This window comes from Chiloscyllium plagiosum, chromosome 6, assembly GCF_004010195.1.
Source record: "Chiloscyllium plagiosum isolate BGI_BamShark_2017 chromosome 6, ASM401019v2, whole genome shotgun sequence".
NCBI classification, from domain to species: domain Eukaryota; kingdom Metazoa; phylum Chordata; class Chondrichthyes; order Orectolobiformes; family Hemiscylliidae; genus Chiloscyllium; species Chiloscyllium plagiosum.
Genome location: NC_057715.1, coordinates 56,679,258 through 56,693,346, shown reverse-complemented (window position 1 = coordinate 56,693,346; position 14,089 = coordinate 56,679,258). Strand labels below are relative to the sequence as shown.

The following is a 14,089-nucleotide window of genomic DNA, read 5'->3' as shown; positions in this document are numbered from 1 at the left end:
TGCCAACAACCATGTGGTTGTCTCTCAGGTAGCCTGTGTGTCTGAATGCTTGGGAAAAGCCTAATGCTCTCTCTGAAAGGGAAGGAGTAGTCCATTTTTGTGCAGTAAAACACACCTCAAACCTGAAGAAAGCTAGTTTATTTTCCTTTATCGGTTGGTGTAAACTGTGGTTTTTCACCAAATAAGTCAGAATTTTTATAAGCATGACCCAGCCACCCTGTGTCCACGCAAGGAAGTGAAAGTACTTGGAAAAAGATATCAAGAAGCAGCGTTCTGACAAGTGAAAAGGATCACCTTAGCGTACCCTACAGACTGCAACTATTAAAATCCTTCACCAGTTTTTACTTCCACCCATAATATCCATGTTTGGTTTTTGTGGGTTGGATTTTGCTGTCAGAGATGATGGACCTCACACAAAGCTCACAAAGACAGAACAATCTCTGAACTGTTTCTGAACAGTTTAAATTTGGCTCTTATTCAAGAGGATCTCAAGGCCTTGAACAGAAATGATATCAACAAACAGCAAGCAGTAACACATTCAAGCATTCCCATGGACGACAATACACTAGGAAATTAAAAGCACCAATTGTCTTTACTTTTAAATTTTCTGGAAGTATAATGATAGACTTTGATTGGATCAAAATGGAAATGAAATAGTACAAATATAAAGATTTTAAAAGATACATATTTTTGAACTCTTTTCATCATAATGCCAGTTGAAGTGGTAGATGCAGGTACAGCTACAACATTTAAAAGACATTTGGATAGGTACATGAATAGGAAAGCTTTACAGGGATATGGGCCAAATGCAGGCAAGTGTGACTAGTTCAGTTTGGGAAACTTAGTCAGACCAAAGGGTCTATTTCCATGCTGTATGATTCTGTGACTATGTCTCTATGCCTGGCTCACCTTTCAAGAGTGCATTCATCCACTAAAGATGAGAAAAACTTTCAACTGCATTCAACAACTACAAAGCAAAATCACATTCCAAAACACTACAAAAAAAATGGTCAATTTGCAATTTAACCAAGGATCGAGACAGCATGTTACAGAATATTCAGATACTCAATGTGGAGTCAACAAATCAGGATGGAGTGGAATCAAAGGAATAGTCAGAATATGTCAGGTAACAGCATACAACGTCTTGGTGCTGAGAAGGAATAGCAAGGAAGCTTGGGGTTGACTAGCTTAGCAAAATTATTAACAATCTGCTTTAGCTCGAGAAAGTTACCAGAACTTTGAACAGAAATTAGTCACAACAGCAGGGAATTTATGGCCAGAGGCATCAATAATTGCTTCAGTTTTCGATTGATTTTGTCAACACAGGCTACTGAAGGTTAAAGAGAGCAGTGCCACATCGAAAGATGATATATACACACACACAGAAGATTTTCTTTTCCCAAGCTGTTAAATTTACACATAGCGTGAGAAATACAAAAGTAAAGAAATAAAATTCAATAGGCTCTCACTTATGGCTTCTAAACTATTTTTAAGAATTCAGTTTGAAACATGGGGGAGAGCAGGGTGGTTATTTAATTCTTAAAAGGTATGTCAGGTGTGTTGAGAAATCAATATAGAGGTATTAACTCTAACCCACCTACTTCTACTTCTACTAAAGGCAGGCCAGGCAAGGGGAGGCCCATGAATTCACTCAGGTAGTGGGTAGATTTTAAATGTGATGGTGCGGTTCCATTTTAAACAAACTTACTTACATTTAACGTTATCTTGGTTTCCACAAGGTGAATACCATTATAGCACTGCCTGTGGGCCAGCTGTTTTACCCTCCTTGCCCAACAACTTACTCTGAAATCCCCCAAAATTCAATTAGCTGACCCTACCATGAGCACTATTGCTTTCCTTATTTCTCCCCAATTTCACAAACATCGCATGGCTGCTGAAACATAAGTCTTTCCTGCCTCCAACCAACAGGTCATCTCTGCTCCTCAGCCTGCCAGCTTGTTGATGACAGGTAAGTTTCTGTTGGATGTGGAAGGATCCTTTGGGGCATTGGATGGAGGCGAGGGGAGTAGTGTCAGCGCTGGCCTGTTACCAGCCCTTGACTGCTTCATTTCTAACTGCCGCCATGACATTGACCTCCTGAATCTGTCCACCCTTCATCCACTCCAACCTCCCACCCTCACAACATGCAACCCTCCACTCCTTCCGCTCCAACACCAACCTCAATCTCACCATCAAACCCGCATACAAGGGGGGTGTAGTGGTAGTTTGGCACACCAACCTCTACACCACTGAAGCCAAGCGCAAACTCAACCTTCTCCTAGTGCCCCCTCAACCACGACCTCACCTATCACCAAACCAATCATCTCCCAGACTACCCACAACCTCATTACCTCTGGGGACCTCCCATCCACAGCTTCCAACCTCACTAGCTGTGAGCCCAGCCAGCTCAATTCTACCTCCTACCGAAGCTTCACAAACCTGACTTTCCTACTCAACCCATTGTCTCAGCCTGCTCCTGTCCCACTGAACTCATCTCTGCATACCTTGACACTGTCCTGTCCCCCTTAGTCCAGAAACTTCCCACCTACATTCGGAACACCACCCAAACCCTTCACCTCCTCCAAGATTTTCATTTCCCTAGCCCCCAACACCTTATCTTCACTATGGACATCCAGTCCCTGCACACATCTATCTGCCACGACAAAGGACTCCAAAGCCCTCAGTTTCTTCCTCTCATGCCGTCCCAACCAATACCCTTCCACTGACACCCTCATCTGCCTGGCTGAACTGGTCCTCACCCTTAACAACTTTTCCTTCCAATTCTCCCACTTCCTTCAAACCAAAGGGCACCCGCATGGGACCCAGTTATGCCTGCCTCTTTGTCGGGTATGTGAAACTGTCCATCTTCTACAGTTACACCGGCACCACCCCCCACCTGTTCCTCCACATCGATGACTATGTCAGCACTACTCGTGCTCCCACGCAGAGATTGAACAGTTCATCAACTTCACTAACACCTTTCACCCCGACCTCCAATTCATCTGGACCATCTCGGACACCTCCCTCCCCTTCCTGGACCTCTCCACCTCCATCTCCAGTGGCACACTAACCATGGACATCTAATACAAGCCCACCTACTCCCACAGCTACCTAGACTACAGCTCCTCCCTTGCCACCTCCCGTAAAAACGAAATTCCTTATTCCCAAATCCTCCGCCTCTGCTGCATCTGTTCCCAGGAAGACCAATTCCACCTCAGAAAATCCCAGATGGCCTCATTTTTCCAAGATTGCAATTTTCCTTCCCACGCGATTGACGATGTCCTCCAGCTCATCTCCTCCACTTCCTGCACCTTTGCCCTTGAACCTCCTACACCTCCTCCCATCCTGCCCCCTGTAAAAACGCCATCCCATTCTCCCAATCTCTGTACACATCACATCATCCTCTGCCACTTCTACCATCTACAAATGGACCCCACCACCAAATACATTTTTCCGTCCCCACCCCATCAGCGTTCCAGAGACGATTCCATCCACAACTCCCTAGTCAGATCCACGCGGGCTCCCCACCCTCCTCCCCCGGCAGCCCACACCCCACTCCTGGCACCTTGCCTTGCCACCACAGGAAATGCAAAACCTGCGCCCACATCACTCCCCTCACCTCCATCCAAGACCCCAAATCCGGCAGAAGGATCTTCCACATCCGACAGAAATTTACCTGTACGTCCACCAATGTCAACTATTCTATCCGTTGCACTCTATGTGGTCTCCTCTACGTCGGGGAGACAGGATGCCTACTTGCGGATCGTTTCAGAGAACATCTCTGGGACACCTGCACCAACCAACCCCACCGCCCCGTGGCTGAACATTTCAACTCCCCCTCCCACTCCGTCAAGGACATGCAGGTCCTGGGCTTACCACCTGACACCTGGAGGAAGAACGCCTCATATACCGCTTTGGGACCCTGCAACCACATGAGATCAATGTGGATTTCAACAGTATCCTCATTTCCTCTCACCCCACACCATCCCAGTCTCAAACCTCCATCTTGACACTGTCCTCCTTACCTGTTCATCACCTTTCCCACCTATCCGCTCCACCCTCCTATCTGACCTATCACCTGCATCTAACTATTGCATTCTCAGCTACCTTCCCCCAACCCCCCTCCTGTTTATCTCTCAGCCCCCCAGCCCAAGTCTCATTTCTGATGAAGACACTATGCCTGAAACGTCAAATCTCCTCCTCGGATACTGCCGTCTCCTGCCTTGCATTTCCAGCACCACACACTCGACTCTGATCTCCAGCATCTGTAGTCTTCACTCCTGCCAGTTTTCTTACCTAGTTGGTCTGGATACCTGCCTGCTGAGTGTTGAGCAGGAAACTTGGAGGGAAATTTTAAAAAATCCTGCTTTTAGCTGCAGGGATGTTCAGAAAAACAACTTTCTGGGATTACCATTCATAAGTAGACATACATCCCTTCCCTAGCCATGCAGAGCAGAGTCACGTAAGCATCACTTCTAAATTAGAAAATAAAAGAAGGTTGACAATTAGGCAAACCACAAAACGTTCTGCAATTAGAAAACAGAGTGTCCTAGGTATTACTCTCTGTTCAGTCCAGTTTAGATGTTTGCCCTGCTAAAAGGTTCTTTGAAGTAGCAATCTCCTGTATTCCTAATAGATTCTTAGGTGATCTAGGCTCAGATTTTTATTGATTAAACTAATACTTAAAGCATAAAATTTAGATTATTCCTGCATTTTAATCAAATATTCCAAATATCTAATAATGCATCAAAAATTACCAAATGTAACTTTTTACCACCATCTGGAAGGTTTTTCGAGGCATCTTACCTCCCCATGTATTAGACGCTGGAGGCATTGTCGAGATGGATTGCATGGATGGTTGAAATGTTGGCTGGAGATCAAGCAAGTCATTTGGCACTTTGGAAGTGCTGTAGAGTAAAAATAAAAATACTTACTTTGGATGTACTTAATGTAAATATTAACATGTTGAAAGTCAAACTTTTCTGATCTATATGACTTAGCTGTACTTTGGGAAAAGTAGAATGCCACTAAAAAAAGACAATCCTTTTGACAGTTTAAGTGGAAGAGGGAGTTGACTTCAGATTGAAAGCATCTCCTTTGCTCCCCATGATAAACATTCCTATTACAAATCAAATTTGTCACCAAGCTTTTTCGGCATATTGTCAACTTGCTTAGAAACAAAGACATGCATTCTCAAAAGGTGTCTTTCACAATCAGAGTTATCAAGAGTGTTTTACAACCAATAAACTACAGTTTCAAGTGTAGTCAGTCAGTCATAATGAAGAAAAAAAACAAAGAAATGGCAAGCTCCCACAAACTGCAATGCAATAATAATCAAATAGCATGTTTACACAATCCTGTTTGAGGGATAAACAGTCATTACAACTATTATGTTTCCTATTGTGTTCACACATGGCAGGTGTGATTCCTTTCACTTGTACCATCAAATGGATTTCTATAAAAAGTGCAAGTGTTATTTGACTGAAACATTACAGACATACCGAAAAATAATTTGTTATAATATTAGTGTCAACGTTCGGATGCTACACACACTATTAATGACCAACAGAAGTGCAATTATTCAAATTACATTCAGACATTTTTTACCTAATCTCCAGGCTGAATAATCAATACTTAGGGGATTGTAGTATTTAAACATTTCAAGCATTGCCTTTTATCCAATTTCAATTAAAAATCTCTACAAAAAAGTTGTTTTCCCAATGTCCCATATGCATTACTTTTCATAAAGCTTACTAGAACTGCATCTGCAAAAAAGACAGTACCAAGTCCAGTAGCGAAACCTACATTCATAGTGAAATTCAGAAGGCAGTAACTATGCTGATTCTGGTGCTGGTGTTGCAAATGCTGAACTAATTGAAGCTGATCTGTAAAGGAGAATAGGGTTCTGTATGTATGCTGGACTGAGAAACGTAAGTAAACATATTCAAAAAAGTCACATGCACAACACTACCAAACAACAGTTAAAAATCTTATACCTGTTGGAAGAACCAGGTGTTGAGAAGAGATCTACAGCTGCAGTTGTGCTGATACTTCCACCCGAGGTTGAACTGGGTGATGCGGCAGTTGTCGCAGAAGATGGATAGGATTTTTTTGCAAGTTCCCTCAAACGCTGTTCCTGTTATATAGGAACAATTCTAACTATTTAACAGATATTTGAAAAAAGTTTTAACTAGTCACAAACAAAACGAGAAATGCTCAAATTAGCATTTAAAAGATTTACTGGAGAATTAATTGGAGGATCCATTTTCATCAGCTAATGAACATATAGGGAAAGGGGAGAATAATGTTTTAAAAAATTATGTTACTTTGCAAAGTGCAAAAGTAAAAACTGCAGGACTCAAGGTATTCGATAGGACAATGGACGATTAGTTAGAAAGGAAGCTTGTGAGGGCAAGGGGATAAAACACTACATAATGATGCTCAGATGAACAGCCAGTGCTGGCACGATGGCCTGAATGGCCTCCTTCTGCACCATAACAATTCTGTGCTTCTGAGATTACGAATTTGAAAGGAAGGGTGACTAGCTTGGAAGAGTGAATCACTTACAATGGGATACTTTTATGTGCAAGGGAAGGAAGCTATACAGTTTAATAGGCATGAGATCATGGAGTAGAAATGGATTTCATGGGAAAGATACACTTTCAGAGAACATCATAAAAGTTGGCAGTAAAGCAAGCAAAAGATGTAGGTTTAGGAGTGTGGAAAACAAATATCAGTATTTGGAATTGACTAAGTTCTCTCAATGAAGATGCAAGGTAGTTTATCAAATATCTCAACATTTCTTACAAGTGCACAAGCTATAGGTAACGCCTTGAATTTTGCATTTGTTCTGGGAAGCAAAATGGGGAAGATGAAGGAAGAAAAGTAAGAGCAACAGATTACCTTGAGTGCTTTCAACCGGGCCTGTTCTTCCTCCAAAGCAGCTTGTTTTTCTCTTTCATCTACTCGGCTGAGTGACATGCCTGTGTTAGAAAGTGATGAGACTGCATTTGAAAGGGTGGTAGCTCTGGGAAAGAAAAAAAAAAGAAACAAGATATTAAACCTGAGCTTCAAAATAACTAGATATTATTTTACAGATCAGTGACAAGTCCCAGGAATTAACTCCCATGAACGCCTTCTGAAATGAAGCTTAGAAATTCTATTCTGAGGTAACTCTCTTAAAAAGTAGATACCAAGAGACTGGTTTTAGCTTCACAAAACTATAAAAATAACAGCAAACACAGACGAATGATTAAAAAAATTGTACAAGAGATCATTTGTCAATCTTATCACTGTCTTCCTACCACTCCAAAAAAGGAATTAATAAAGTAGGCATAATACTTGTAAAGCCTACAAGGAAATTAATAATAGGTATACACAAGGTGGAACATGCAGCTGGTAGCCCATTTGTCACCCTTTGTACAATTATGATTCACTCCTCACCTTTCAATATTCCTCTAGACCTCTCTTTAAAGACAACACGGTTGTTGTTGCTATGGCAGGTTACAGTGAGAGCACTGAAGATGCCCTTTAGCCCATTGGATATGCACTTCCTTCAGTGCAATCACATCCTTCCAGACGGCAACCAGAACTGCACACTGTGCTCCAACCATAGCCCAACCAAAATTTTGTACAGCACCAATAGAACCTCCCTGCTCTTACAATCTCCTTTTCCCTTTTTAAGTAACAAGACATGACCTCATACTTGTCAGGATTAAATTCCATCTGCTGCTCTGTTCATCCGAACAACCATCTATATCTTCCTGTCACTTAAGACCTTCTTTCTCACTGTTAACCACCCAATCAATCTCCATGTCATCCACAAACGTACTTATTATTTCCTAGCATGCTCAATTGACAGTGGCTAAGTGGCTAAATTTTTAAAAATACCAAATTCAAATTTCACCATCTACCATGACGGTATTTGAACCCATGTCCCGGAATATTGACGTGTGATTCTAGATTACTAGTCCAATGTCATTAATACAATGTCACTGCTTCGTAACTCTCCAAAACCTGCATTGTAGTCTGATCATTAGCCCATTTACCATTTTAAAAATCCATTCCTTCTACCACTGATGTACTGTGGCTACAATAGGTACGATATACAACATGTACTGCAAAAGGGTTTCATGAACAGCACTTCCACCAGTATGATGGAGATGAGCAGCAGGTACCTGGGAGAACCATCACCTCCAAACTTCAAGTCAAACATAATCTCAATTTAGAGAATCGACGTTTCGGGCATGAGCCCTTCTTCAGGAACGCTATTCAGAAGAGCTCATGCCCGAAACGTTGATTCTCCTGCTCCTTGGATGCTGCCTGACCTGCTGCGCTTTTCCAGCAACACATTTTCAGCTCTGATCTCTAGCATCTGCAGTCCTCACTTGGGCAGAGATCACTACTCCATCACAATTCAACTACAATGAAGTTTCTCTCATTATTTTACAGCATATCAACAAAGCAGGATTTGACATCAAGTCACAAGTGGCATTTGTGCTGATAGGAAACAGCTTAATCAAACAGATGAATTTTAATAGATGACTTTGATGTGAAGAGGCAGAGATATTTAGGGAGGAACAGATTAGAGTTCACAGCCAAGACATCTGAAGGCATGGCTAAAATCTTTAAAATTTAGAATGCACAAGAGGCGAGAATTGAATTAATGCAGAAATCGGAGGAGATTGCACACAGAGAAACTGGGTTGAAACCCTCAAGAAATTTGAAAACCAGGATGAGGATTAGAAAAGAGTGTTATTACTTGACCAATAGCCGAAGTAGATCAACCAACACAAAAGTGATAGACAGAATGTGGGACAAATCAGGAAACAAACAGAGTTTTGGATAAACTGATGTTTAAGGAGGTAGAACATGGAAGACAGGCCAGATGGAAAAGTCAAGTCCAGCACATGAAGGCATGGATGGGCACTTCAGCAGTAAATGAACGAAGGCACAGCAGAGTCTGGCAATGCTACAGAAGTAGCTTTGGTTAGAGTGTGGACAATACAGTAAGAATATGATACAAAGTTTTTTTTATAACGTAACCAAATATACTGAGGAGGGTAGAGTGGTAAATGTGGTTTAATTGGACTTTAATAAAGCCTTTACAAGGTTCTGCATGGCAGGCTTATTCGTAATGTTAGATCACATAGCATTCAAGGTGAGCTTGCCAACTGGATTCAAAATTGGATTTATGTTTAGGGTCAGAATTTGGCAGAGGCAGAGGTCTGTGACCAGTGATGTTCCACAGGGGTCGGTTTTGAGTCCAGTTTTGTTTATCATTTATATAAATGACTTGGGTGAGCATATAGAAAGCATGATTATTAAGTTTGCAGAGGTCATCAAAATTGGTGGTATAGTGCACAGTGTGGGTGGTTATTTAAAACTACAAAGAGATCTTGAACAATTGGACTGAGGATTGGCAGATAGAGTTTAATTTGGATAAATGTGAAGTATGTGCCTTTTGGTTATGCAAACAAGGACAGGACTTATACAATTAATAGTCGAGCCCTGGGTAATGTTGCAGAACAGAGAAACCTAATGCTTCAGGTACATAATTCTGTGTGTAACTGGTAGACAGGGCAGTTAAGGAGGTGTTTCACATGCATGCCTTCATTGCTCAAATCTTTCAGCAAAGGTGTTGGGACGTCATGTTGAGGTTGTACAGGACAGTGGTGAGGCCTCTTCTGGAGTATAGTGTCCAGTTCTGGCTGCCCTATTACAGAAATGATACTATTAAACTGGAGAGGATTCAAAGTTAAAAATCAGCACAACACCAGGTTATAGTCCAACAGGTTTAATTGGAAGCACACTAGCTTTTGGAGCGACGCTCCTTCATCAGGAGATAGTGGAGGACTTGATCGTAACACAGAATTTATAGCAAAAATTTGCAGTGTGATGTAACTGAAATTATACATTGAAAAATTGATTGTCTGTTAAGCCTTTCATCTGTTAGAATACAGTGATAGTTTCACTTCTTTCATGTGTAAATCACAAAACATTTTTTTTTAAAAAGTTGCATTCTCGGGTTAGTGTTAACCATGGTGATAGCGAGACAATATGTTGAAGGTGTTAGCCCCCTGCGTTCTCTGTCTATGACCTGATGTTTAGATTGTTATCTCACTTTTTAGATTAGAATCGGAGTTTTACATAAATTCATGCAGTTTTTGAGCTCAGAGTTCTACATGAATGTATGCAGTTTTTGAGCAAAGTGCAATGTAACTCTGCAGTACAAATTCACCCCACAAAATATGTGTGCGCATGTGGGTCTTTGTCTGTCTGCGTGTCTCTCTCTGTTTGGGGTGGGGGTTGGGAGTGTGAGAAAGTGTGTGTGTGTGTGTGTGTGTGTGTGTGTGTGTGTGTGTGTGTGGTGAGTGCAGAATGTCTGAAGTCTGTGAGGGGGTGCATGTGTGAGTGTGTGTTTATAAGGGTGTGTGTGGGTGTCTATGTGCATATTTTGTTCCTCCTTCACTCGATGCCAGATAACCAAATCTGACAAATTAGCTATGATGGAGGATTTGACAACGGTAAATGAGCTAAGGATCATCACGTTACCTGATATATGTGAAAATTAGTGTTTTTTTCTTAGGTCACCAAAAGACAGCAAGTAAATACGATATTAGATGCAGGCAAAGATAAATCCTTAGTTACACTAGGAAAAATGGGAAAATAAGCTAAGTAAGAATGCAACCAGGCAAGTTCAGTTCTACCCAACTAGATTGACCGAGTGCTCAACCAAATTAAAGGATGTAGCCAGGCCAAGAAGAGTAAGAATAGCTTGCCTTTGTCACAATCAAATATAAATGTATTTTAGGAATTCTGCAAGAGCAAAGGCAGAAATCTGATTGGAGGATTTCCAACAAAGAATTCAGTGAAAGATGGGCACGGGCTAATTTTGCCAAACCAGTGTTAAGGATATATCACTGATTGGATGTGGATACATCAGCATTAACCTATCAAACAAGACTACTTGCATGCCAAACGGCATAAACAGCAAGCAATATACAGACTAAGCAATCTCATAAAAAATGGATTAGATGTAACTTCTGCAGTCCTTCCACATTCAGTCGTGAATGTTGGTGGACAACTAAACAACTCATTGGAGGAGGCGGCTCCACAAATATCCCATTCGCAATGTTGGAGGAGTCCAGCATATCAATGCAAAAGCTAACTCTGATGCAGTCGCAATAATCTTCAGTCAGAACTGCCGAGTGGTTCATCAATCCTGGGCTCCTCCAGTGATCCCCAGCATCACAGATACCAGTCTCCAGCCAATTTGATTCACTCCACATGATATCAAGAAATGGCTGGAGACACTGGATACTGCAAAAGCAATGGATCCAGATAACAATCCAGCAATAGTACTAAAGATATGTGCTCCAGAACTTGCCTCACCCCTAGCCAAGCTCTTCCAGGACAGTTACAAGACTGGCATCTACACGACAATGGGGAATAATTGCCCAGTATGTCCTGTACACAAAATGCAGGACAAATCCAACCCGGCCAATTACCAACCAGTCTATTCTCCATCATCTCCATAAAATGATGGAAAGGGTCATCAACGTGCTATCAAGCAGCACCTCCTCAGCAACAACCTGCTCAGTGATACCCAGTTTGGGTTTCGCCAGGGTCACTCAGCTCCTGATCTCATTACAGCCTTGGTTCAAACATGGACAAAAAAGAGCTGATACCAGAGATGAGGTGAGCATGACAGCCCTTGACATCAAGGCCACATTTGACTGAATATGGCATCGAGGAGCCCTGGCAAAATTGGAATCATTGGGGATTGGGGGCAAACATTCTGCTGATTAGTCATACCAGGAACAAAGGAAGATGATTGGAGTTGTGGAGGGTCAGTCATCTCAACTCCAGGACATCTCTGCAGGAGTCCCTCAGGGTAGTGTCCTAGGCCCAACAATCTTCAGCTGCTTCATCAATGATCTTCCCTCTGTTAGAAGGTCAGAAGTGGGAATGTTCGCCAATGAATGCACAGCGTTCAGCACCATTCGCGAATCCTCAGATATTGAAGCAATCCGTGCTCAAATGCAACAAGATCTGTACAATACCTAGGCTTGGGTCGACAAGTGACAAGTAACATTTGCGCCACACAAATACCAGACAATGAACATGACCAATAAGAGACACTAAACACTGCCCTTTGACATTCAATGGTATTACCAGCACTGAATCCCCCCACTGTCAACATCGTTGGGGTTTCTACTGACCAGAAACTCAACTGGACTCACCACATAAACACAGTGGCTACAAGAGCAGGTCAGAGACCAGGGATACTGCGGCGAGTAAGTCACCGCCTGACACCCCGAAGTCTATCTACCATCTACAAGGCACAAGTCAGGAGGGTGATGGAATACTCCCCACTTGCTTGGATGGGTGCAGCTCCAACAACACAAGAAGTTTGACAACATCCAGGACAAAGCAACCTACTTCATTGGCACCACATCCACAAACATGCAATCCCTCCACCACCAGCACTCAGTAGCAGCAGTGTGTATTGTCTATAAGATGCACTGCAGAAATTCACCAAAGATCCTTAGACAGCACCTTCCAAACCCATGACCACTTCTACCTAGAAGAACAAGGGCAGCAGGTACTTGGGAACACCACCACCACCACTGGCCAGTTCCCCTCCAAGCCACTCACCACCCTGACTTGGAAATATATCGTGATTCCTTCACAGTCGTTGGGTCAGAAATCTGAAACTCTCTCCCTACCGGCATTGCGGGTTAACCCACAGTTAGTGGACGGCAGCAATTCAAGAAGGCAGCTCATTACCATCTTCTCAAGGGCAAATAGGGATAGGCTATCAATGCTGGCCAGGCAGCGACGTCCAAGTCCCACAAATGAATAAAGCAAACCTCGGAAACTGTAGTCTGCCAGACCATGGAATGTAACCACATTGCCATGACTGGAACATTGCAGTCTTGCAAAGCCAAACACCAATGCCATCACTGTGGTTTATAGGGCCATTAAAGAGCAGGTTGTCATTTAGCCCACTTCTCCAAAAAGCGTCAGACTCAAGACCCTCATTGGTGCCTTATCTCCCTACTCCTACATATTGTTCCTTTTCAAATTTAGCTTTCTTTGCATCTCTAGTTAATTCTTGTAATATGGAACAACTATTTCTTCAGATTATTATTAATTTTAGGATGCTTGCAGCAGGAGTAAAAAGATTGACCTGAAAATGCATTTTGTCTGGGTGCTCATAATGCAGCCTGTTATTTTTGTTACAGAAAAAGTGGACCTGGATTACTTTTGCCCACAAGTCTTCAAATTCAGGGTACACACTTTCTTCCTTCCCATTTAATTTGTAATGATAGGATTTTCTGTTAGAAATCAAGTAAAGCTGTTATGAAAATGAATTGAGGGCTTCAACACAAGAGGAGCATGCTAATGATATAAAATGGAATACAGGAACTGTACTAATCACTCATTCATGCTATATTGAGAGAGATAATGTAAGGACATAGCAAAGAAGAGTGAACAAATTAACTGCAAGGCAGAATATTGTAAAATTAAGGCCATCTGAAAATTCTGTAAATGTTAGACTTGTAAAACATTACTAAGTTTAATTGATGGATACATTTCAAAAACCCAATTCTGACAGAAACACCATTCAATTCTTGTGAATTTAGAATGGAACTTTAAATGGCTCCATAAGACAAAGCAGAAGAGAGTGGCGGGAGCTGGTCGGAAGTGAAGTCGGAGCGCAAAGCCGGTCGGGAAGGTAAGTAATTGTTATTTGAGTGGAGAAGGAACCCGAGACACTACACGTGTAGTGTCTCCCACCCTCCCTCCTCCTCTAACCTAAAAAAAAGGTAAGCTACTTGGTGTTCTTGTTTTGGAGACTAAGTGTAGAGTTATGGCAGCGCAGGCAGTGGAATGTTCCTCCTGCAGGATGTTTGAGGTAGGGGTGACCAACGATGTTCCTGCCGACTTCATCTGCAGGAAATGCAGTCAGTTCCAGCTCCTCACAGAATGCGTTAGGGAACTGGAGCTGGAGTTGGATGAACTGAGAATTATTCAAAAGGCTGAGAGGGTGATAGATGGAAGCTACAGGGACATAGTTACG

At 42.2% G+C, this 14,089-nt stretch overlaps 1 protein-coding gene across 19 annotated transcripts in view; it reads right to left on the bottom strand.

The window, feature by feature from the left end:
• picalma (phosphatidylinositol binding clathrin assembly protein a) overlaps positions 1-14,089 on the bottom strand; it is a 154,779-nt gene that overhangs the window by 63,228 nt on the left and 77,462 nt on the right. For all 19 annotated transcript variants that reach the window (XM_043691581.1, XM_043691589.1, XM_043691590.1 and 16 more), the window contains exons 10-12: positions 6,904-7,027; positions 5,997-6,136; positions 4,807-4,907 (exon numbers count right to left, since the gene is read on the bottom strand). In XM_043691581.1, coding sequence (XP_043547516.1) covers positions 4,807-4,907; positions 5,997-6,136; positions 6,904-7,027 — 365 coding nt within the window. The remainder of the gene's footprint in view (positions 1-4,806; positions 4,908-5,996; positions 6,137-6,903; positions 7,028-14,089) is intronic.